This window comes from Argiope bruennichi, chromosome 7, assembly GCF_947563725.1.
Source record: "Argiope bruennichi chromosome 7, qqArgBrue1.1, whole genome shotgun sequence".
In the NCBI taxonomy this organism is placed as follows: Eukaryota; Metazoa; Arthropoda; class Arachnida; order Araneae; family Araneidae; genus Argiope; species Argiope bruennichi.
This window is the reverse complement of record NC_079157.1, coordinates 52,264,350-52,287,200: the sequence shown is the minus strand read 5'-3', so window position 1 is coordinate 52,287,200 and position 22,851 is coordinate 52,264,350. Positions and strand designations below refer to the sequence as shown.

General features: G+C 27.7%; 2 protein-coding genes across 2 annotated transcripts; one reads left to right on the top strand and one right to left on the bottom strand.

Moving 5' to 3' along the window:
- Positions 1-6,453: 6,453 nt before the first annotated feature.
- Positions 6,454-10,155, top strand: LOC129976164 (polyubiquitin-C). The gene is made up of 4 exons (XM_056089593.1): positions 6,454-6,610; positions 7,431-9,288; positions 9,393-9,620; positions 9,825-10,155. The coding sequence occupies exons 2-4, from the start codon at positions 7,437-7,439 to the stop codon at positions 10,028-10,030; spliced, it is 2,286 nt and encodes a 761-aa protein (XP_055945568.1). The 5' UTR covers positions 6,454-6,610; positions 7,431-7,436; the 3' UTR covers positions 10,031-10,155.
- Positions 10,156-12,738: 2,583 nt separating this feature from the next.
- Positions 12,739-22,666, bottom strand: LOC129976364 (protein pygopus-like). The gene is made up of 4 exons (XM_056089893.1): positions 22,451-22,666; positions 18,509-18,600; positions 18,056-18,253; positions 12,739-13,236 (listed from the first exon to the last, which is right to left on the bottom strand). The coding sequence occupies exons 1-4, from the start codon at positions 22,485-22,487 to the stop codon at positions 12,970-12,972; spliced, it is 594 nt and encodes a 197-aa protein (XP_055945868.1). The 5' UTR covers positions 22,488-22,666; the 3' UTR covers positions 12,739-12,969.
- Positions 22,667-22,851: the final 185 nt, after the last annotated feature.

The window sequence follows — 22,851 nt, the reverse complement described above, 5'->3', positions numbered from 1 at the left end:
GTTCTATATTAAATAATTACGAAAAACAAGAATGCAAATCTTTCTTTTATCATGATTTGTTCTTGATCAACTGCTAACAAAATGACATTTAAAAGAATCCAGCATAGTTCTTACTTTTTGAAATTTTAAATATTTTTAAAAATTTATTTCATCATTCTTGACACAAATCCTTAATAAATCAGAGCAAACTGAGAAGGGGGAAAAGAAAAAGAAGAAGTAATTTGATACATTCAAACAAAATTCATTGTTATTCATCTGAATCATTCTGCTCTAAATACAAAAAGAGAGAAAACACTTCAAAAAAGAGCAATTCTCGGAAAAGCGTGCGTTCGGAAATAGAAAAGAACGGTAAAGTACAAAAATAACCAAAATCTAGTTAGTTTTGGAACAATTCCTTCAACAGAAATAGTTTGAGCTAAGAAATTCGATCATTCTCTCATCAAGTTATACTAAAGCAAAGTCTTCAGTCAATACACGAAGCAGACTTACAAAAAAGCATTGAATCCTGTAGGTAGACAAACCTAGGAACACTTTTTGAAAGTTAATACTTGTAATATTAAGAGATTTTGATTATTTCTAAATTATTTAGGAATTAATATAATTAGAGGCAGGTTGAAAAGACGAGCTCTCTCTCAAATTTATTACAAAAACAAACATGTATATAAACTATCATATTTATTTCAAAAGCATAGATCATAAATATGATATTTAAAGAAGGAAAGGATATTGTTTCCAGGCAGCTTTTGTGTGTGTGTGTGTGTGTATCAGAGAGAAAATAGATTGAAGATGAGAATTCAAATGATATAAAAGTAATTTATTCTGATATTGTGACATATTTGTTACAGTTTAAAAATTAAAAGCAAGAATTCTACACCTCACTACATTTGTGTAAGAAATTTACAGCTCATTTAAAATTCCTAAAAAACAAATTTTTATTTTGGATGCCCAAAATACTTTGATTGCGATAATTTTATAGATTTATATTAACCGTACAACTAATATTTCTTTCAAACATGAATGATTGTTTAAAAAAAAACTTTGAAAATAAAATTTTTCTATGGGAGTAAACTGGGTACAGTTAGTGACATCAAATCTAGCGAGCAGAACTTATTTGCTTAAGTTGCTAGAAATTTCCTCATAAATATTTTTGCTAATTCAGACAGAATGTACTTCGAAAACAAATCTAATATTGCGCCATAAGCAACCAATTGAATTTTATTTTTCTTGTTCCTATTCAGCATTTTTGTCTGTCAAATATTTTTGTAGAACGTAGGTCACATTCATAAGCTTCCTTCTTAAAACGAATTAAACCTTTCCGCTAAAAACCATTCTGAGCAAACGATTTTTTTTCTCTTATTCTTCATGCGTCATTATCTGGCATGACTTCTCGCTTTCCGAACGAAGACTGACAACGAACTTAAAACAAAAATGTGACAGAGACGTCGTTCAATTCCTTTCCTCGAAACCTTTCATAAAAGATGAGTCAGTGCTCGATTGAAAGGTTTCTTTCTCCTTACAAATGTAGTAGTAGGGGCGAATGAAATTTTGCTTTGTATATTTGAAGATCTCATAAAGAAAGATAATAATAAGAGAAAATAATAAAAAAACATATGGCCTCATGGATAAATGAATGTATTTGTTGATTTAATTCAATTTTCTAAAAAAAAAAACCTTGATGGAATGTTCTAAATGTGTGGAATAAGAGGTCAAGATAGAAAAAAAGGTTAAAAGCTAGGGCTATCCTGGCATTTGAGATGTCTGAATTTTTTCCCCTATTTATATTAAAATAGCACTGGCCAAACAATTTAAAATTAAATTTAGTTTCTCTTTTTGTTTATTAATGCAAACTGATTAATTATAAATAATAGATAAGGCAATTTTTTTTAACTTTTAGACCAGAGATAAAATTTAGATCATCTGATCTTTGACATAAATTGTTATGATGTTTTAATAATTTTTTCATCTCCTCTTATGGATGAAATTTGTTATTTATAATGTTAAATTAGTAACCTATCAGGATTCCCCATGGCAATTTTTTAATCTCTTTTTTATAGTCACTGTATGCTATATGAATATGGGATTACCCTAATCAGCTAAAAGTAATCTATTTGTAGACTCTACTATTTAAACTAATGCAAAACCTTCTGCAATGAAAAAGATACCTTCTATGCTAAAAATACAAGTTAAAAGCAAAGATTTTGTGGTGAATCCAAAATTTAGTGTGTATACGTAGCTACGTATTTAAATTGAACAAGCCAACAACAACAGCACAACAATATGGATGGATTGAATAAGAGAAAGTTTCACAATGATTTAATATATATATTTTTTTATAAATTACTATATTTTACTTATACTAGGAATCTCGGGTTTTGCTTTTTTTTTAAAAATCTTCTTTTTAATATTTCTATTTCCACCAAAATATATAGGTATTGAAACAATTAGAATATGATTTTTTGATCAAAATAAATTATGTAACGTAGAAAAAACGTTTCTAAAGTGAACTTCTACTCTGGAAAAAAAAATTCATACGACTTGTGGATTCTTTATCTTCATATGTAAGAAAACTTTTTTATGACACAATACTAAAGTAGGCAGCGCAAATAAAAATCCATTTCTCTAGGATTGCTTTCCGAGTTCTTTATGACTACTCAATCGTCAGTCACATAAAATAAAACCTGGAAAATTTGTTATAATTGAAAGTTTTTTTAAAAAAAGAATCATTTCTCTTAAAATTATTCCTCATACAAATTCTGTAAGAATATATTTTTATAAGAAAAAGGCATAAAATCAGAATTCATATAATTTTATTGTTCTTAAAGTAATTCGTATTCGTTAAAAGTGTCATTCTCATCATATAGAGCGTCACACAGTAAAAGAAGAGGAACGGAACTAATAAAATAAATATAAATAGCTGAAAAAAATTAATTTTGAAGCTTACTATAATATTAAAAATCATTATTAATCATTCTATTCATCGTTCTTAAATACAGCTAAAAACATTTAGAAGTAATATAAGAAGGACTTGGATGTTACTTATATGGCATTGAGAAATCTATTTGAAAGGACAAAAAATGTAACAAAAATCATTAAAAAAAATGGTTTTGTCAAAAGTAACATGGAATGTTGGATCCCAAGTATTAAAACTTTGGGAATACTGGCTCTAAATATAATTCTAAATGATTTCTTAAATATTATGTAAAAATAAGCAAATCAAAACTTTCGAAATAAGTATCTAATTATGTATAAATAAGATATTTTGATATAATTGCATCTCCAATTGCATAATATTAAAATTATATTGGCTGAAATATTACACTGAAGTACGAAAAAAATGTGGGGAAAAAACAACATAAAACAAAACGAAACAAGATCACTACGTCTTATGCAATAATGTAATCAACGATAAAAATTTCACCTGCTTATTACAACATACTATCGAAAGATTTTTTAAATTACTACTTCCTTTAAAAATCTCTATTATATTTATGAACAAAAGAAAATCAGATAAAATTAGTAGGCGGAACGTTTGAGAACATTCTAGATTATTATATGAAAAGATAACGCTTTCCAGACTTTAAAAAAATAACATAAGCTGATTTAATATGTATTTATTTTTAATTTTTGGAAATATGCTTTATTTTTATTAAATTTTTTTACAATACTGAAAACATATAGAATTTTTTTCCCTTAATAATTTTTTTTAAAAGTAAAAATATGAGTGATTAATCTAAATGTAGTAAATATTACTCTCTTCTGAAAACTATTTTGGATTTGAATAAATGAATACATTATATTTATCTTGGTTATTAATAATTATTACACAAGCATTTATTTTATATTATGAAATGCTATGCAGTTCGTGGAATTGTAAGCTAAATATTTCTATGTATCAGATAAGATTTTTAAGATTCTTTAAAATAGTTTCTGAAAAGAAAAAAAAGTTTATTTGCATGTTTTTAAGTGTGCGCTATCAGATAAATATGCATTCCATAGATATTTCAAACAGAAACAAATATAACATTTCTCCTGTTTCATATATTACAAATGAGACTGCAATTCTCATACCCTATGTTTCTAAATATTGAAAATATTTTATAATTTTTAAAAAAAATTTCGAATCATTATCAGCGCGCTGTTTCAATGAATATCTGTCTAACAACAAAAATTTTTTTATACTTTTAATGATAAATAATTCATTAATTTTATATAATTAGAAAAATAAATAAATGATTACTTTTCTGAAGCCCGTATAAAGAATGACTTTCCAATTTTTTTCTCCCATAAAAAAGGATTATTTATTTTGCTGAAAGAAACATTGACAAATGTAATCAAATCCCAACCCCATTGAAAATCCATCGTATACGTATATGAGTCTGATACATACCAGATTTGACATCATCTGCACTCGTAAGAATGGTGTAGAAGTTTGGTGAATGGTACCGGCTCAAGGTCTTTCTCGTAATCTTACTGCAATTCAAAATTACGAGACCCATTCAAAATGAGTCATTAAGTAACTAAATTAAATAAATTGTTGTATAAAATTGGTAAGGCATTCTGTAAAAGTCTGCATTTAATGCATTATCAGAATTAAAATTAAAGTATATTTGAACCTAAAATTAAAGTATCTTTGAACCTATATTTTATTAATACTTTGTAGCTATCTATAAACAAGACTTAATAATAAGTATAATTTTTATTTTTTCTCAAACAAGGGGCTTAATATAATTACACTAAACTACTTTTATATCATTGATGTTTCTTCCGAAATTTGTAAATTACGATCCATAAGAGAACAGCAGCCGACAAATTTGTTTAGTATCCATGTTTTTTCATTTGGTATTAAAAATTGAATTTAATTCTATAAAAAAAATTCTATGAAAGTAAAGAAAATAAATGTGATGTTAATTAAATGAAATAAAATTTTGATTTAAATACATAGTGAAATCTGAGGCGAATATTCACATACAGATTATGTGGAATTCAATGCATTTTATGCAACAAATTCAGCCAATCTGAAACTTTATTATAGGAAAATTAAAGTACTCCACAAATATTTAATAGAATTATATATATATTTATTTTTATAGCTCAACAATCTTAAATTAATAAAAAAAATTTGATAAACATTAAAACTATCAAAAGGGAATTATTTTTATATTTAAGTATATTTCAAATACCATGAAATTTAAAAATCTCCTTCTTAGAACTTCAAAATTGAAATTAGAAGAATACAAAAGTTCAAATTAAAATATCTTAAATATATTAAAAATTAATTTTCGAATGAATGAAGTAATAATGAGCATTTTAAACTTCTAAATTTTCAAGTAATACAAAAATATATAGTAAACCTCATACCTCAAACACATTATGAATCTGAGATTATTTTTAAATAAAGGATATCCCAAATTAGAATATATGACGACCTTGATTTTTAAAAAGCAATGGCTTTCAAGAATCGATCTAATTTCAGACAGTAGATTTTTAAACAGCAGTTTTAATAGAGGGTATATTTAAATAAGAGAATATATCTTCTAATAATATTATTCCTATTAATGCATTAATATTTCGAAAAATAAATAAATAAAAAATAAAATAATGTGTACAAAAATTTATTTAGAATCATTAGTTTTTAAAAAAATTAACAGCATTTAAATCAAATGGTAAATTTCTAAAAAACGAATGATCGGGGAACAAACATTTATAAATACTAAATTTAGTTTAATCGACTTTTAATTTCTCGCTCATAAATAAACGCAAAAATATTGCATTATTTGTAAACTGACTTGGATGTGAAAAAAAACCCAACTTTACAGAGCTTTTTATATTTTATATAAAAGGCCAAAATTTAAGCACATGTCAGAATTATAGAACTCACATTTTTCCAATGTCTCACTTATTTTCCCTTTTTTTTATATTGAAAATTGTTGTGCTTTAAACAAAAAAATATTTTTTAATGACACTGCCTTTTTAATAAATAAAAGTAATATCAGAGTTTAAAAAATCAGGACAATGAACTCCCAAGTTAAAGACCATTATAAAAAAAAACGAAACTAAAATTTTTTTCATAAATAATATTAAATGAATTCTTAACACTAATTTCTTTATATTGTTAACTATATTACATTGTTTTAAAAAAATGTAATATTCACAAATTAATCATTTCCCAGTAAAATACAGAATAAAACATTCACGATGAAAATGTTTTTGTTTGATTTCCTCCTGCTTCTGCTAAAAATCACGTGCTATGGTGACAGATAATATTTACATCACTGCTACGTGGTGCAAGAGCGAAAACTGCGCAGTACAATTTCAAACATAGCTCCACTGCGACTGAGGCTCGCGATGCTATCTTTCGAGAGATTTCGATCCTTGTATCACTCAAGATAGAATCGATATTTTTGCCGCAGTGTAGGGCATACATCCCGAGCCCCATTACATCAGCAAAGTCTAGAAGATTTCCTGCGTCCCAGCTGACTTGAATCAGCCAATGAGGATTCGACAGCAGTTGAGCAGCTTCTAACGTCATACACCAGTATATATTTCAGCAGTTCGCCATTTTCGAACTAAATTCGTTGCAACAAGAGTTGGTATCGGATATATAGTAGAGGTGAGTTATACTTATTTGATTATTGTTCTTGTGATTTGCGAGGGGAGGTAATTTTACCAATATTTATTTGTACTATATTAGTATTGCTTATTTGAATAGATCTGATTGTAGTGAATGTTGCAGTTCATTAGTAAAATGTATTGATATATTTTTCTGACTTGGTTCATTCTTAATGTAGTTTTATGTAGTTAAAGATAGTATTGATCCTATATTGTTTTTAACATTGATCATTTATGTCTTGGACCTAGTATTAATAACTTGCAAGATGTATTGAAATCTATCGGTAATTTTCTAATTGCTTCTCGAAATTTCCATAGCTTCACAAATTCACTACCGAGTGCTTCTTTTTGGTACTGTAATGTGTTGTCCGATTTAATCGGAATTTTATTGGGGGGGGAGCGATTAACATTTATAGATCGCTTTGTGAATATTTTTTTACATGTTGATGTGGCATTTAGGTTCTACACCTCGAGAAGGGAGGAAGAAATAATTAATGTATTGGGAATGAAAGTTCACTTATGTGAAGTTATTTTCATTTTGGATACAAACTAGGATTTTAAAATCCGTCTTCGTGGGAACGGAAGCCGTGGTATTAAAAATATAAAAATTAGTTATTATATATACTGTAAATTCCCATTATTTTGGTTGCGGTATAAACAAAAGAATTGATGTTCAATAAATAGCGTAATATTTAAATTGCTTTGTCACTTTAATTAAAAACATTCTAATACGCCTTTGCATATCATTTCAACTTAAAGTAACTTAAGATCTTATTTGTATTTCAATTTATAATTTTCTAATGAGTAATTTTTCTTTTTAGAACAAAATGCAGATCTTCGTGAAAACTTTGACTGGCAAGACCATCACATTAGAGGTCGAGCCCAGTGATACTATTGAAAATGTGAAGGCCAAGATTCAAGACAAGGAAGGCATTCCACCTGATCAACAGAGATTGATCTTTGCTGGCAAGCAGTTAGAAGATGGAAGAACCCTCTCTGACTACAATATCCAAAAGGAATCGACACTTCATCTAGTCCTTAGACTTAGAGGTGGTATGCAGATTTTCGTCAAGACTCTGACTGGTAAGACCATCACCCTTGAAGTAGAACCCAGTGATACCATTGAAAATGTCAAAGCTAAAATCCAAGATAAAGAGGGTATCCCACCAGATCAGCAGCGACTAATTTTTGCTGGCAAACAACTAGAAGATGGCCGCACCTTGTCTGACTACAATATCCAAAAAGAATCTACCCTTCATTTGGTGTTGAGGCTGAGAGGAGGAATGCAGATATTTGTGAAAACCTTAACTGGAAAGACCATCACATTAGAAGTAGAACCCAGTGATACTATTGAGAATGTTAAAACAAAGATCCAAGACAAGGAAGGTATCCCTCCCGATCAACAACGTTTAATCTTTGCCGGTAAGCAGCTTGAAGATGGCCGTACTTTATCCGATTACAACATTCAAAAAGAATCTACACTCCATTTGGTCTTGAGGTTGAGAGGTGGCATGCAAATATTTGTGAAAACGCTTACTGGCAAGACCATTACTCTAGAAGTTGAGCCTAGTGATACAATTGAAAATGTAAAAGCTAAAATCCAAGATAAAGAAGGTATCCCACCTGATCAACAGCGTCTTATCTTTGCTGGAAAGCAGCTTGAAGATGGTCGCACTCTATCGGACTACAATATCCAAAAAGAATCAACACTTCACTTGGTATTGAGATTAAGAGGAGGTATGCAGATCTTTGTGAAGACTCTTACTGGTAAAACCATAACACTTGAAGTAGAACCTAGTGACACAATTGAAAATGTAAAAGCTAAGATTCAGGATAAGGAAGGTATTCCTCCAGATCAGCAGAGGTTGATCTTTGCAGGCAAACAACTAGAAGATGGACGTACGTTGTCAGACTATAATATCCAGAAAGAATCGACACTTCACTTGGTATTGAGGCTAAGAGGAGGTATGCAGATTTTCGTCAAGACTTTGACTGGCAAGACCATCACCCTTGAAGTGGAACCTAGTGATACCATTGAAAATGTCAAAGCTAAAATCCAAGATAAAGAAGGTATCCCACCAGATCAGCAGCGACTTATCTTTGCTGGTAAACAACTAGAAGATGGACGTACACTGTCGGACTATAATATACAGAAAGAATCCACACTTCATCTAGTTCTGAGGTTGAGAGGTGGTATGCAAATTTTCGTAAAGACTTTGACAGGGAAAACAATTACACTAGAAGTAGAGCCAAGTGACACAATTGAAAATGTAAAGGCAAAAATCCAAGATAAAGAAGGTATTCCACCTGACCAGCAGAGGCTTATCTTTGCAGGAAAACAGCTTGAAGATGGTAGAACCTTGTCAGATTACAACATACAAAAAGAGTCCACCCTCCATCTTGTTTTGAGGCTTCGAGGAGGCATGCAAATTTTTGTCAAGACATTAACTGGCAAGACTATCACTTTAGAAGTTGAACCCAGTGATACTATAGAGAATGTCAAGACAAAAATTCAAGATAAAGAAGGAATTCCTCCTGACCAACAGAGGCTTATTTTTGCTGGAAAACAGCTGGAGGATGGCAGGACTCTATCAGATTACAACATCCAGAAAGAATCTACTTTGCATCTAGTACTCAGGTTGAGAGGTGGAATGCAAATCTTCGTCAAAACATTAACTGGTAAGTCTTGTACCTTTATTTGCTTTATAACAAATCTTTCTAGTGATATAAATGTAATATTTTACTTTTGTTGGATATCTTGTAAAACTTGTTCTGTATTTCAGGTAAAACTATCACCTTGGAAGTCGAGCCTAGTGATACAATTGAGAATGTGAAAGCAAAAATTCAAGATAAAGAAGGCATTCCTCCAGATCAGCAGAGGCTCATTTTCGCTGGAAAACAGTTGGAAGATGGTCGAACATTGTCCGACTACAATATTCAGAAGGAATCCACACTCCACTTGGTCCTCAGGTTGAGAGGTGGCATGCAGATCTTCGTTAAAACCTTAACAGGTAAATATAACTATATATTAAATGTGTTTATACTAGATTTAGTTGTATTTGGTTATATATTGGTTATGTCGGGCTATATTTTTTCATAAACTAATTCAAACACTTTATTTAAAGACTTTATATGATATAACTCAATATTTATGATATTGAAGTTCACTCTATCTACTAAATATCACTTGTTATTAAATTAATGTCTCGTTTCAGGAAAGACCATAACTTTGGAAGTCGAGCCTAGTGACACAATCGAAAACGTAAAAGCAAAGATCCAAGACAAAGAAGGAATTCCACCAGATCAGCAACGTCTCATCTTTGCTGGTAAGCAGCTGGAAGATGGAAGAACCCTTTCCGACTACAACATTCAGAAGGAATCAACTCTTCACTTGGTGTTGAGACTTCGTGGTGGAAACTAACTTCTCAATGTGTGGACTTTTATTACTTTTCTTTTCCATGTTAATGTGATACAGCAAAATTTTTATTTAATGTTTAACATTTTTATATTAGCAGCTTCAGAATAAAGTTTATGAGTTCAGTGTAATTCTGTGGTCTATTTTTTTTTTTTTTCCTTCTTAGTATTTCTATAAGACTTAATATTTAACTGTATAAATGAAATTGCATTTTTAATCAACTATCACTTGACAAGAGAAGAGTGGCTAATCTAAAATCTTTAAAGATAATTATCTTTTACTAATTTAAAAGGTACTTTACATTTAGATTCAATCTTGATATTGATGAATATTAAAGAAAATTAGCTTGGTTTATTTTAAAGTGCATTTACCCGAATTGTTTAAAGTCGGATTAGCATATATGTTTGGTATGGGGGAAAAGGATAATTTATTGTGAAGTTAAATTTAATAGCATATGAGACTTTCATAAGATCTCTTTAATATCTGTTTTTATATGGACATATATATATATATATGTTAATAAAGCAGCTTCTTGGTTAAGAATTTATATACATAAAAGAGAAATTTTAACGGGTACTCTGACTAAATTTGATTCTTTTATACATTGATAAAGTTAGAAGAAAGGTGGAATACATAAAATCTGAAAATGCTGTTGTAGAATTGTTGTATAACATCTTTGGTTTCATGTATTCAATATAAGTGAACTCTTTTAATATGATTTATTTTACTTCTAAATAAATAAAAAAAAAACGGTCTAGTTAAATTATGCAGAGATTTAAAAATTTAAAAGCTATAAATTATACTGTTTCTATATTTAAAACGATTCATCGTTAAAAAAAAATTATAGGTTGGTTAGATATTTTACACTAAATCTTAAATCTACTAATATATGTATCTGGAAAAATTTTAAGTACTGGCTTGGTTTTTATTTTTAAACGAAATAATATGAATAAAGGAAAAGAAAAACCTTTGATATTTCTATAAATTTAAGATTCTATTCAGTAACTAATATTATCTAGAACCACTTAACATTTTTTAAAAATCGATTTGTAAAGGTCAATACAATATTCAGCTAAGTATTCAACCTTATATTTTAATAAAGAAGCAATCTTAAAATATTTTATCATATCTATAAATAATCTTAGGTCACATGAACATCAAAAATGAATTTTTATATACATTTATGAGGAGCTAATGATGTATTACTTTCATAATTTATATAAAATTGATATTTTAAAAATTGAAACCTAGCTTTTTTATCAAATGGGGAATCTTATTTCTAATTAGTATTCATACAAAACCAACTACAGCAGTGTAGTAGATCACATGCCAGTATAAAACATTTATCTTGACAACATTATCTCAACTATTCATACAAGTTGTAACAATTCACTCTCTTAATATTAAAAGTTGAAAGTAGTTGTATTTGATCTTGCATTTTTAAAGTAAAATAAATAACTTATGCTACACAGTTAATTTTAAACAAAAGTTGTGTTTGTTTTTTATAAAAACACGCAGCTTTATTACAAATCATAAGATAAATTGGTCTGAGACAAAATAAAAATTTTGATTCAGGAGGATACTTTAAAAAAAAATCAGCATGTGTTATTCATTATGCTTCTGAGATTGCTAAATAATTTAATTGCAGAATATGAATTTATTTTTTTAATATAAAGTAGTAGATGTAAACTGAAAAGAAGGGTTTTGAGTCGTATTGAAAACAAATTTTAATGTAAAATATTTAGGAAAGTATATATCAATAGATATTAAAAGGTAATTATTTAAATTTTACCAACTCTTCTTGTGGGTTATGAAGCAAATTTAAAACAAATTCTTAGATATTCTCTTTTTTTCCCCTTAAAGTTAAATTTTATAACTGCAATTCAATTGAATTTTACTTTAATTTCATTATGAAATCGGTGTCAACTGAGTTTTACTCAGTTCACAAATTTTATCAAAGTAATCTTATTTTCAATAAATATTTATTTGTCCATCATTACGAAATCAATATAGAAATCATCGTTATTTTGTCGATAAAATGCTAGACAGTTGTCTGAGGGTTTTTTTTTTTTTTTTAAATTTTAAAGAGAGATTTAATATGGATAATTAAAAGTGATAATTGCTGGTCAAATAATTTCTGCCTAATTATGCATCATTAACCAACCCTTTATGCATCTGCATCAGAATATTTTTCACGATAATATAAATAATAAGATAATATAAATTAATTATTAACATGTTAAAAATGCATTGAAATGTGAAACTAAACAGATCATCCAATTAAAAGAAAGGCCTCATAAGGTGCATTACAAATGGCTGCAAAATACTTAAATCAGCCATTGCTTTTCTGTAATATTACTAAAACTCTGAGAGTAGTACAATACAAATATTTTTTATATATTGCTGTTTGCTGACGTGCTTAAACAGGTAGGAGGGTGATCAACTTCATTCAACTATTTCATATACTCTTGAATTTAAATGAATTCTAATAAAATAATTTAAAGGAAAAAAAAATAATTAAAACAAGCATTAGTTTAAAGATTAGCTCTCCTATTACGTACAAAACAATTTTAGATATAAAAAAGGTCAGATGCCTATTTACTGTATATGTCTAAAAAATGATATGATAATATTATGTTGAAGGTATTACATATGTGGAAATCTAATTTTGTATCTATCAAAAACTATCAACCAGAGACACAATTCTAAAATAATTCATTAAAATACTTTATTGGCAAATGAGTCATCAGATTTCATGATTGAGTAATCTCATAATAAAACTAATCTACATTGCATGATGTAACAAGCATAAAAACCACTCTTTCAGTGGACCATTTTTAACATCTATACACAACATAAAAAAGACAACCTCACTGCAGAGGATGTGTAACAGGATTTATACATCGTCTTGGAGCAGCTGGCATCAAGGCACTTATAGGTTAAAATTATGGCTTAAACTTAACAAGAGGGATGTTTTTTGAAGAAAGGCACTTGTCGCACACCCATTCGGCATATACTTCAGCATGTAACAGATGAAAAGCTGCTTCGCTCAGTCCAGCACAAATTCGGTGGAACCAGAAATTGCAACCACTTTCACAAAGGATTCCTTGGTCATTGTCATGGACTTCTTTGTGGCAGATTCCGCATGGATAGATTGGTGGCGCATTGGGATTTTGAGGATTGAATACCATTGGTTGATCAGGCGGATATAACTATAAAGAGTTAAGAATATATATATATATAACAAAAATTATATCAAAATACCTAAACAGCCAAATGTATGAAATATCATTTTCATTTCTAAAGCTGTTATAATGTATTTTTGAAATTCAATTTTGCCAAGGATATATAAATATGTATGTTAAAAATAAACAATGTACGAGGCACTTTCTTTCAGCATTTTCTCAATTGAAATATAATCGAATAGAATTCGATCAAAATACAAGCATTAGTAGATCAATATCTGAAAAAGAAACATTGAAACTTAACATGTTCACTGCCTGTGATTCGGACCACTATCTAATAAGATGCTTACTTATTTACTCTATTCTAACTGTGGTAGAGAAGAAAATATCTAATTAGGTAGATTGTATGAATCATGGTTGATTCACACAGTGAACAACGGAATAAAACAAAGGGATATAAACTAAACATAGAACTTTTTCTACTCACATCAAATTCTGCATTGACTGAGAATTTTTGCCATCCTGCGAATGTGAGTGACACGGCAGTCAACATCTTAATAGAAATTTTAATTTTAAATAAATATATGCCTAGAAGAACTTTCTAACTTAATAGAACACAATTATCAGTATCAACAATGTAAATAATTAATATAAACTTTTTTTCAGATAAACAAACATTTTATTTGAAATACTTAAAATGTAAATATCTGTGTCAAATCACAAACAAAGTCTGTTAACAAGCAAATGTGAATATAATTATTAAAAAGCATTGTAATTATATGGTTAACTATCTTAATTAGATGAGTACTTGATCTATATACAAAAATTGTACATTTGCCTAATTTTGCAGTAAATTCATCAATGGGTAGATTGCTCCCTTGACAATATGTATGTGAATACAATTACTCAAAGATAAAATTGATGTGTGATTGTGATCTCAAAATTGTAGATCTATATTAAATTTTGGATTCAACCAATCAAAGAGAAGAAATATATGCTCAGTTTCCGTCATCATAACACAAAGCATCATAACATAAACACAAAAATACAAGCATAGGAGAAAATTAAAGGAAGAACATGTTTATAGGTTTATTTATTGAAAAAAAGAAAAGACAAACACAATTTAAAAAATGGTTCAAAACAGTAGTCAAAAGCAACAAGCTGAAGGGGAAAAAAAATTAGCACATTATCAAATAGATATGAATCTACTTTCGTAATTAATTCCCTTTATTTTCCCTTATTTAAGATTCCCTTTATTATCAGATTTTTGATGGTAAAAAATTTTAATGGAATAAAAATATGTAAGAGTCATTTCTCAGATTTTGCTGACAAATAATTTGCCACACAACATTTTCAGGAAATATGTTTTAAAATCTATATTTAAAGTTTGTATCAAAATCTATTTTAATCAGAACACTAATTTAGATTAAGCTAGCTTGGTTATAAAATTGTGGGAAATAAGCAAAAAATAAAGGAACAAAGAAAATAATAAATAAAATTACTTTCAATGTTCTCAATACAATATTGCACTACCTAAAAATCTTTAAACCTGCTACTTCACAAATAAATATAGTTATCTTAAAATAAAAAAAATTAAAAAGACCCTTATTTTTAAATTGCCATTTTGCTAAATCAACTTTTTTATTCATTTTTCACATTACTCCTAAAACCAGCAAATTAATTTTCATTTGAATATTTTCTTGCACTGTATGGATAAAATATTTTTATAATTTTAAATACCCAATTATTTATCAGAAAAAAAAAGTTTATTTGTTTTTTGTTTTAAAGCCTATATCTTGAAAGCCTGAAATTCTAAAAATAAAATGAATTATGCATTTGCAGGTTAAACACAAATTATTTATACTGATTAATTTTTAAAACAATGGAAGTTAGTTAATTTGCAGCTAAAGGACCAATAATAATTCAATAGATTCAAAAATTTAGATTAAAGAAACTGTGTTTAAAAATGAGTACAGCAAGAGAACAATTTAAAAAAATTACACATAATTAATTTATAGTATAATGGACAAACTGGAATTCAGATATGTTCCAAGTCTGATAAGAATAGACTTGTGGGCACAAACTAAAGAATGTGAAAAAGATAGAATCATGTTGTGATATTTTAAAATGGTAGGAGGTAATATTTTGTAATGCATATATATATTATTTTTTTTATTAATGATTAAAAAATTGTGGCGCAACTCGAGGCTAGTAAAGAAACAGTAATTTCCAAGCAATAGTACCCCTTCACAGTATAAAAAGCTTTTCTTTGATTTGGATTTGGAAGTCAAGCTGAATGCCTATTATGATGTCAGAGGCAAAAATATAAAATATCCATACAATGGATATATGAAAAAATGGAAGAAAAACATCAATTTCAGAAACAAAATTTGAAATTCAGAGGGAATTTTATCTTAAAAATGAAAGCTTTGAACATCAATAATGAATCCCATTTACAAGTTATGAAATTCAGAATTCATTAAGACAAAATGTCTTATTTGATCTTCTACAGAAAATATTGAAAGCACACATATTGATACTATAAATATGTACTAAAATTTCACATGATCACATCAAACATTAATATTGAAATTTTATTTTCATGGGATGAGTGAAATAATGCATGCTGACACTGGAGATAAAGAAACATTCAACTTCATTTTTATCTAGAAGGAAACAATAAAATTTCAACTAATATAGTAGGCAAGAAAATATAATAGACAATGTAAAGCATTTTGGTCAAGTTAAATATCGCAGTTGCTAACCTATTTTGGATGGACAATGACATTATAAGGAAACACAACTGAATCCCCGTTGTTCTGATTTAAGATCTCAAAAATGAAACAGAGGAAGAAATTTAAGGAAATTTTTAAAACCATCTTAATGAGTTTCTGGTAGTTTAGCCTCCATACCATTAATCACTTAATAAGGAGGGAAAAAAAAAAAAAATTCAGAGACACTTGATTCACAACCAAAATGTAAAATATCTCAATTCCGACTTAAAAGTTAATATGAATAGTCTTATTCATTTAAATGCTCATCAAGTCTAAGTGTTGAATTCTTGATAAGGTTCATAATTTGCAATCAGTTATACTACTACGGGAATTTAAATATCCCAGTAACTGCCCGGCTGCTATCAAGTATTTGAAATCAATATGGGGTCAAGGTTGACCCAAATTAAAAGAAAAAAGAAACTTTTTCAAAAGTTAAAACTTCTAACAACTTGCAGGAGCAAGAACACTCTTCAGCATAAATTCAGGAAGATTTTGTTCAAAGACTGTTGTCACTGTTTAAGTAGACGTTCATCAAACTCCCGGCTTCTATCCTTCATTGGATGTGCATGATTGCAAATCCATCTTTTTTTCTAATTCATAACTGTTGATCTCTAGGGTGCAGGACCTGATTATCAAATAGGCAAAGCAGACAAGTGCCAGGAGGACTGCAACATTACCCCCCCCCCTGAATTTTGATACGCTCTGTTACAATATCTTTCGATTATATTAATTTTATGCTCTCATTTAGTTTACACGAGTCATACACTTGAACTGGCTCAAAGTTAAATTAAATTTTGATATAAGGTTAAAAAAATATTGTTAATATTCTTAAGTAATTGTTCTTTACAAGTTTTGCACAATGTTTTTAAAAACTTAGAGATATATTATTTATAATATAATTAAGTAATAGTTAAATTGTATTCAAATAATGTTTTTCTTCTTTTTTTCTATTCTGTTTAAAATTGTTTTAAATTTGAATTTTTCTTACATTAGAATTCTTAATTCACTTGAAAGGACCCTGAATTGAAATGTTTTATCAGATGATCAGTATTCACTATATAAAAATGTTTTGACAAATAATTAAGATCAATAAAAAATTAACAGGTGTAGGAAGTTAGCAATTGAAGAAAAGAGGTTCCATGTTATCCTTAAGAACTCCTAGAGAATTTAATCTGTCCTTGCTAGAGAAAATATGGAAGTCTGAAAGAGGGCTCAGTACCAGCACAAGATAACATTATTCTGCTGTGCAATCTGCTCTTCAAGAACACATTTGAGCAAGTTAAGGGGAAATATGCAACTATCAAATCAGAATTCAGATGTATTCGAAGTCTGAAGTAAATAGGATCATGTGCAGGAACAAAAATTTATTATTGTTCGTGTATGAACAATAGAATGTGGAAAAAATACAATGATGTTGTGGTTTTGTAAAATGATTAAAGGAAATATTTTGTAAATATATGTGTATATAAAATAATTTTTTTATAAAGTGGTTACAAAATAGTAAATAATTTTCGTAAATAAAGTGATAATTATAAAAATGCTTTAATGGTGTTAAAATAATAATTTTAATAAATAAGTGAATAAAGTTAATAAGCAAGCAACATGCAACATTTTGAATAAAATAATAATACAATAAAACTCAAAAACAAAAAGTTTACTAAAAAGATAATTTTTTAATTACTTTTTAGATTGAATGTATTGTATAGTAAAAAAATACCCAAGTAAATTTAAAGTTTTAAAAATGTTTATTTATCATCATTCGGAAAACTAAATACAACTATTTTTAACTAAATAAATGAAAACTATTCTTTTCATAGTTTTTAATTTTGACATTCAATTACAAGCATAAATTTAAATTACAGAAGATATTGTAATGTTATATTATAAAAAATTCAAGGAAAGGGACTAGAAAGATATCTGAACTATCAATGAATTTGAAATAGCCAATGTCCAATGAACTTTAAAAAATAATAATTGAATCACAGAATATTATAAGGGGATTTGAAAAGCAATATTTAATCAATAACAATTCATGTACAGGATTTTGTTTTCTAAATGAGAGATGTATTTACCTTTCCAGAAGACATAGGTACAGGTTTAGTGTGCATAGGTGGACCAGATATATGTGTCATATTAGAGGCAGTCATATTTGGAACTGTAGTGGTAGGAGTAGCAGGGATTGTGTCATCAAATGGATTGCTTGCAACGATTGTCTCACCAAATCCAGTCAAAGGTTGAGGAGGTGCTAGATCTGGTAAATTTGAAACTCCCTGAAACATAAATAATATATGAAAAAAAAATGCTTGATCATAAAATGCACACTGTTAACAATTGGTAAAAGCTTCCTATTCAATTACACACATTAAAGTTAATGGAATTATTAAGTGCATGCAATAAAATTCTTAAAAAACAAAAATTAAAACTGTGTACTTTATTTTTTAATACTAAAAATTTATTTACATTGTTAGAAAGATTGGTATATCATTTCTATATAGCATTTTACACTAAAAAGCATACATATATACCTGATTGGGTGTATTTGTATTTCTTCGCTTTTTAGCAGACGGACTTTCTGGTTGACCAGATATTTTTAAATCTCCAGGTCCATCAGGATCCCCTATGACAAACAATGTTAAAAAAATAAGATAAACATAAATTAGAAAGAACATATAAACTATTTTAATCTAGAATAAGCATTTTATGCATAAGCAAAAATTTTTTCCTATCTTGCTTATAATTCCTATGAAAAAATAAAAAATAAAAAAGTTTCCAATAATACAGAGTAAAATTATTTCTAGACATTAAAGTTACATCAGTGTTAATATTGAAGGAGATAATACATCAATCTTGTTGTAAATCATTTATTTAATTCGAGCATCAAAAGCAAAGAAATTAATATTAATTGATAAGAATACAAACTTTTGCTTTTGTTTATGAAATTGTATTATTGATATGGATAAACAAATTTTGATTCAGAAGATATAAATTATTTCATGCATGTCTCAATTTTTCAACTAATTATATCTTACTATCAACAGAAATCTTAAGAAAGATGATTTGACCACTTCTCATGCTTTTTAAAGCAAAATTGTTTTATTAATGGTCGATAGAAGAAAATTAAAAAATTCTAAGTTATATTCTAGCAATTTTGCATAGGATTATTCAATGATTTTTTTCTTTTGATTGAATACTCTTTATATATTAATATCTATAATAAAAGTAAACTAATCTTCATTTTTTAGAGATACTGCAAAATAAAATCTTAACGCAACTCTCAATACTTAAAGCTGGATTGAGCAATTTGATAATTTTACCACTTTGAAATATAATTAATCAATTAAAATACTCTATCATTATTATGCAAATATAACTTTAAAAAAAATGTTTACTCGTACTTATTCTACCCACCATTAGTAGCCAGGTGTTCATTCACCATCAATATATTTAAAATAACTGGCAAAGAAAAGAACCAATTCCCTAACCAAATCATTGTACCGATTTCACCAATTTCTATTTATATGGAAATTAATAACAATTGGATACAATGAAGGTCTATAACAACAATGAAGGTCTGCTTTTCATTGTCATTCATTTTTAAAAGAAAAATACTATGTTGTACATTTTCTGTGAGGAAAAAATCTACTTTTTATTAAACTAAATTTCATATTAAATTTTACTTATAGTATTGTAATAATATTTTTATTATACTTTTCTAATAACAAGATATAATTTACCATGGTTGATTAACATGATTAAATTAATATTAATACAAATCATCTTTGGTCGTCGTATTTATGGTATCAATATAGTAAACTCGCTCAATTGTGATGAAAGGCATCTTGCCAATATAGAAGAAAGTACTATTTTAAATTATGATTGCATAAGTAACAAAGCATTCTGACTGGTTAACTGTACTTGCAAAGGGGGAAATTAATTAGCGAAATCAATTCAGCTGTTATGACTGAAGGCTCTGCATAAGTTTTATTTAGAATATATCTTTAAATTTTAGGCAAAGGAGGAAGACAACTCTTGATGATGGTTTTATCAAGTGGACATTAACTTTCATTTAAAAGAAAAAGAACTAATTGGTACATTAAATATTTTATTTACATATTGTGATCGAAAAACTTAGTCAAGGCTTTCTCATGCACAGTGAAAAAGTGATTTTGAGATATTTCTAAAAAATGGAGGATGGTGAATGAAATCCAACATTGCTAATATATCCAATTGCCATTAACCTTCTAATAAAAAGACAAAATCAGTATTTTGATGTGGCTGAAGGACTTGTTGCTTGGTTTTGCTAATTAATTTAAATATAGAGATGGTAGGAAAATAGCAGGTCATCAAAGGCTGCTATATAATTTCAAAATAATTAAGAAGATTTTATTTTTTGTAGTAGGATAGCTTGATAGAAACTATTGCAACTAAAAAATTGCTAATAATAAGATTTTTTTTTTAATTTATGAAAAGATAACAGATTAGTGATAAATTTTAAATATAATTCAATTTTTTTCTTTTTACTAACAAATTACTGCTAAATTTCAGATCAAAGTAAAGAAGTTCAATTTTACTTAGAACAGAAACCTGAAGAAAAACTAGACACATCATTTTATAATTATTACATAAAGATTGGAGAGATATCAAAAATGAATACTCTCCACAATCGTTTACGCTTATCATTTACAAACATTCCGAGTCAGTATCACTCAAATCCCTTAGATGCAAGTTTTGCAAAAGCACTGCACATACTCTCCATCTATGTACCCCAAGCTTTTCCTTTCTCATCTGCATCTGGCAAGCACTCATTTTGAAGGGAAATTATGATGGGCTGAATGCCCACATTCTAATACACAACAATTTTTATTGCTTTTTATATTAATCATCAACTTTTTCACCACTCCATTGATATGGAGATTTTAGATGCCTTGAAACTACAATGTGATATTTGTTTCATAAAATGGATAAAAACATTTCTCAGTTTATATGTGCAAGTTTTCCTGTACAAGTAAAAAATAGCTAATACCATTTCAATAGAGACCAAGATTTGCTAAATATAAATCAAACAGAAATATTGTGTAAATATATAATAGATCATATAGCATGTAAACAAAAAATAAATTTTTTTTATTAAAGATACTTGAAATTTCTGCATCTAATTTCCATAGCAATAGAATATTTAATATATAATATTAACATTGAAATTAGTTTATAATTTATTAATTAAAAATGAATGTCTAGACTTAAGATTATGGTTTGGTCACAAGAGTTGCATTTTTTTTTGTGTGGCAATCTGATAATCCTGATTTCTAATGGCCATTCAAAGTTAAGAAAGTTTCATGTGTGTGTGTACTATTTTAAGAGAATGGCGCTGGATAGCATAATCTGCACCATAATCTTAAGAAGTCTTACTTTTATTAATTAAATATTGTATGCTTAGAAGTAGATTTTGAGTACATAAAAAAATTTAAATATTTTTTTTATTTTAACAATTTTAATTTTAAATATATAAATATTCTATAAAGTTTTACGATCTAAATACACACAAAAAAGTCTTTCATTGTATTAAAACATAATCAATTTTAATCTACAAGTAACTAAATTTACTGACAAAATAATTCATTTGCATTAGTTTGAAGGTAAGCTATTTTTAAGTGAAATTCTGATGTGTGAGAACTCAAACTCATGCATACCACTAAAAGAACTAGATATAAAATCTTAATGTAAATATTTAGCTTCTAAATTTTGACTATTTCAATGTTTAATTTCCAAATACAAAATCAATTTTCATTAAAAGATTTACAATGATCTTAATTTTTTTTTATATATATTTTAACATTGCTTTAAATAGTAATAAATTTCCTAGAATCAAACTCAGTTCCATTGCAGAATCATTTGTGCTAAGAGCTATAAAAACACTGTTCTTTTTTTAATCCACTTTTGTCTTTTAAAATCTTATCAAAAATTTTTCATCACAAAATTTTGAGCTTCGATGAAGACTAAACTATACTACAATATACAAAAATTAGATAATATATGTTACAAAAAGTTACATATACTTCAATCCTACATTAAAGCTTCATTGTAAAACATCAATATTTTATTTACAGTGTGTAAAAAACTAAAAATAGATATTCAGAATATCAAATAAGCAAATACTTAAAAAAGCTGATGTATATGAAGATTTTAATGCAATATTTTTCAGAGGTACACAATATATGATAAAATGATTTATTTGCATAACAAGATATTTCACTCTCTAAAACTCCTAATTTTATAACAGTAACATGAGCATGTAATGTATTGACAAATGGATATTCCAGCATTACTGGTGTACCACATCCGCTCGCAGACATTCAATAATTATTTAAGAATTCTGCAAGTTTCCACAAAAATTTGTTACATAGCAGTTATCCAAAGCAGCGATAAAATAATCCAAACCAACTTCTTAATATATATATATATCACACCTTTGAATTTTACTGCAGTTCTTCTCTCCCTTGGCATTTATTCTAATGAAGTGTATTTACAACAGATTATGGGGTAGGAAAGATAGGAACATCTAATAAAAGTCAAAGCATTTTTCAGCTTATTGCTAAGTGATCATGATTAAACGTTTCAACATGAAATTGACAACCCAAAGCCGACAGTAAACAAAACTGCATAAAGTCATAAAACAAAAAATAAACAACATTCCTGACTCCCAAACGGAATTCAAAAATTTAGTTGAAAAACATATTAATAGATAAAGTTAATTTTTGTGCAAATATTTTTGGATTACTATCAGGTTTTAATAAAACTTAAGTAATTTATCCTAGAAAATTTAAGATATTTAAAATTTAGAAACTATTTGTAATTTTTAAGCAGCTTT

Excerpts from the sequence above, each read along its gene's own strand:
- LOC129976364 (XM_056089893.1), bottom strand. The coding sequence starts at position 22,487 with ATGCCAAGGGAGAGAAGAACTGCAGTAAAATTCAAAG. Across the intron at positions 18,601-22,450 it reads AACTGCAGTAAAATTCAAAG|GGGATCCTGATGGACCTGGA; the intron begins GTGTGATATATA and ends TGTTTGTCATAG. Across the intron at positions 18,254-18,508 it reads ATACAAATACACCCAATCAG|GGAGTTTCAAATTTACCAGA; the intron begins GTATATATGTAT and ends TTTATGTTTCAG.
- LOC129976164 (XM_056089593.1), top strand. The coding sequence starts at position 7,437 with ATGCAGATCTTCGTGAAAACTTTGACTGGCAAGACCATCACATTAGAG. Across the intron at positions 9,289-9,392 it reads CTTCGTCAAAACATTAACTG|GTAAAACTATCACCTTGGAA; the intron begins GTAAGTCTTGTA and ends TCTGTATTTCAG. Across the intron at positions 9,621-9,824 it reads CTTCGTTAAAACCTTAACAG|GAAAGACCATAACTTTGGAA; the intron begins GTAAATATAACT and ends GTCTCGTTTCAG.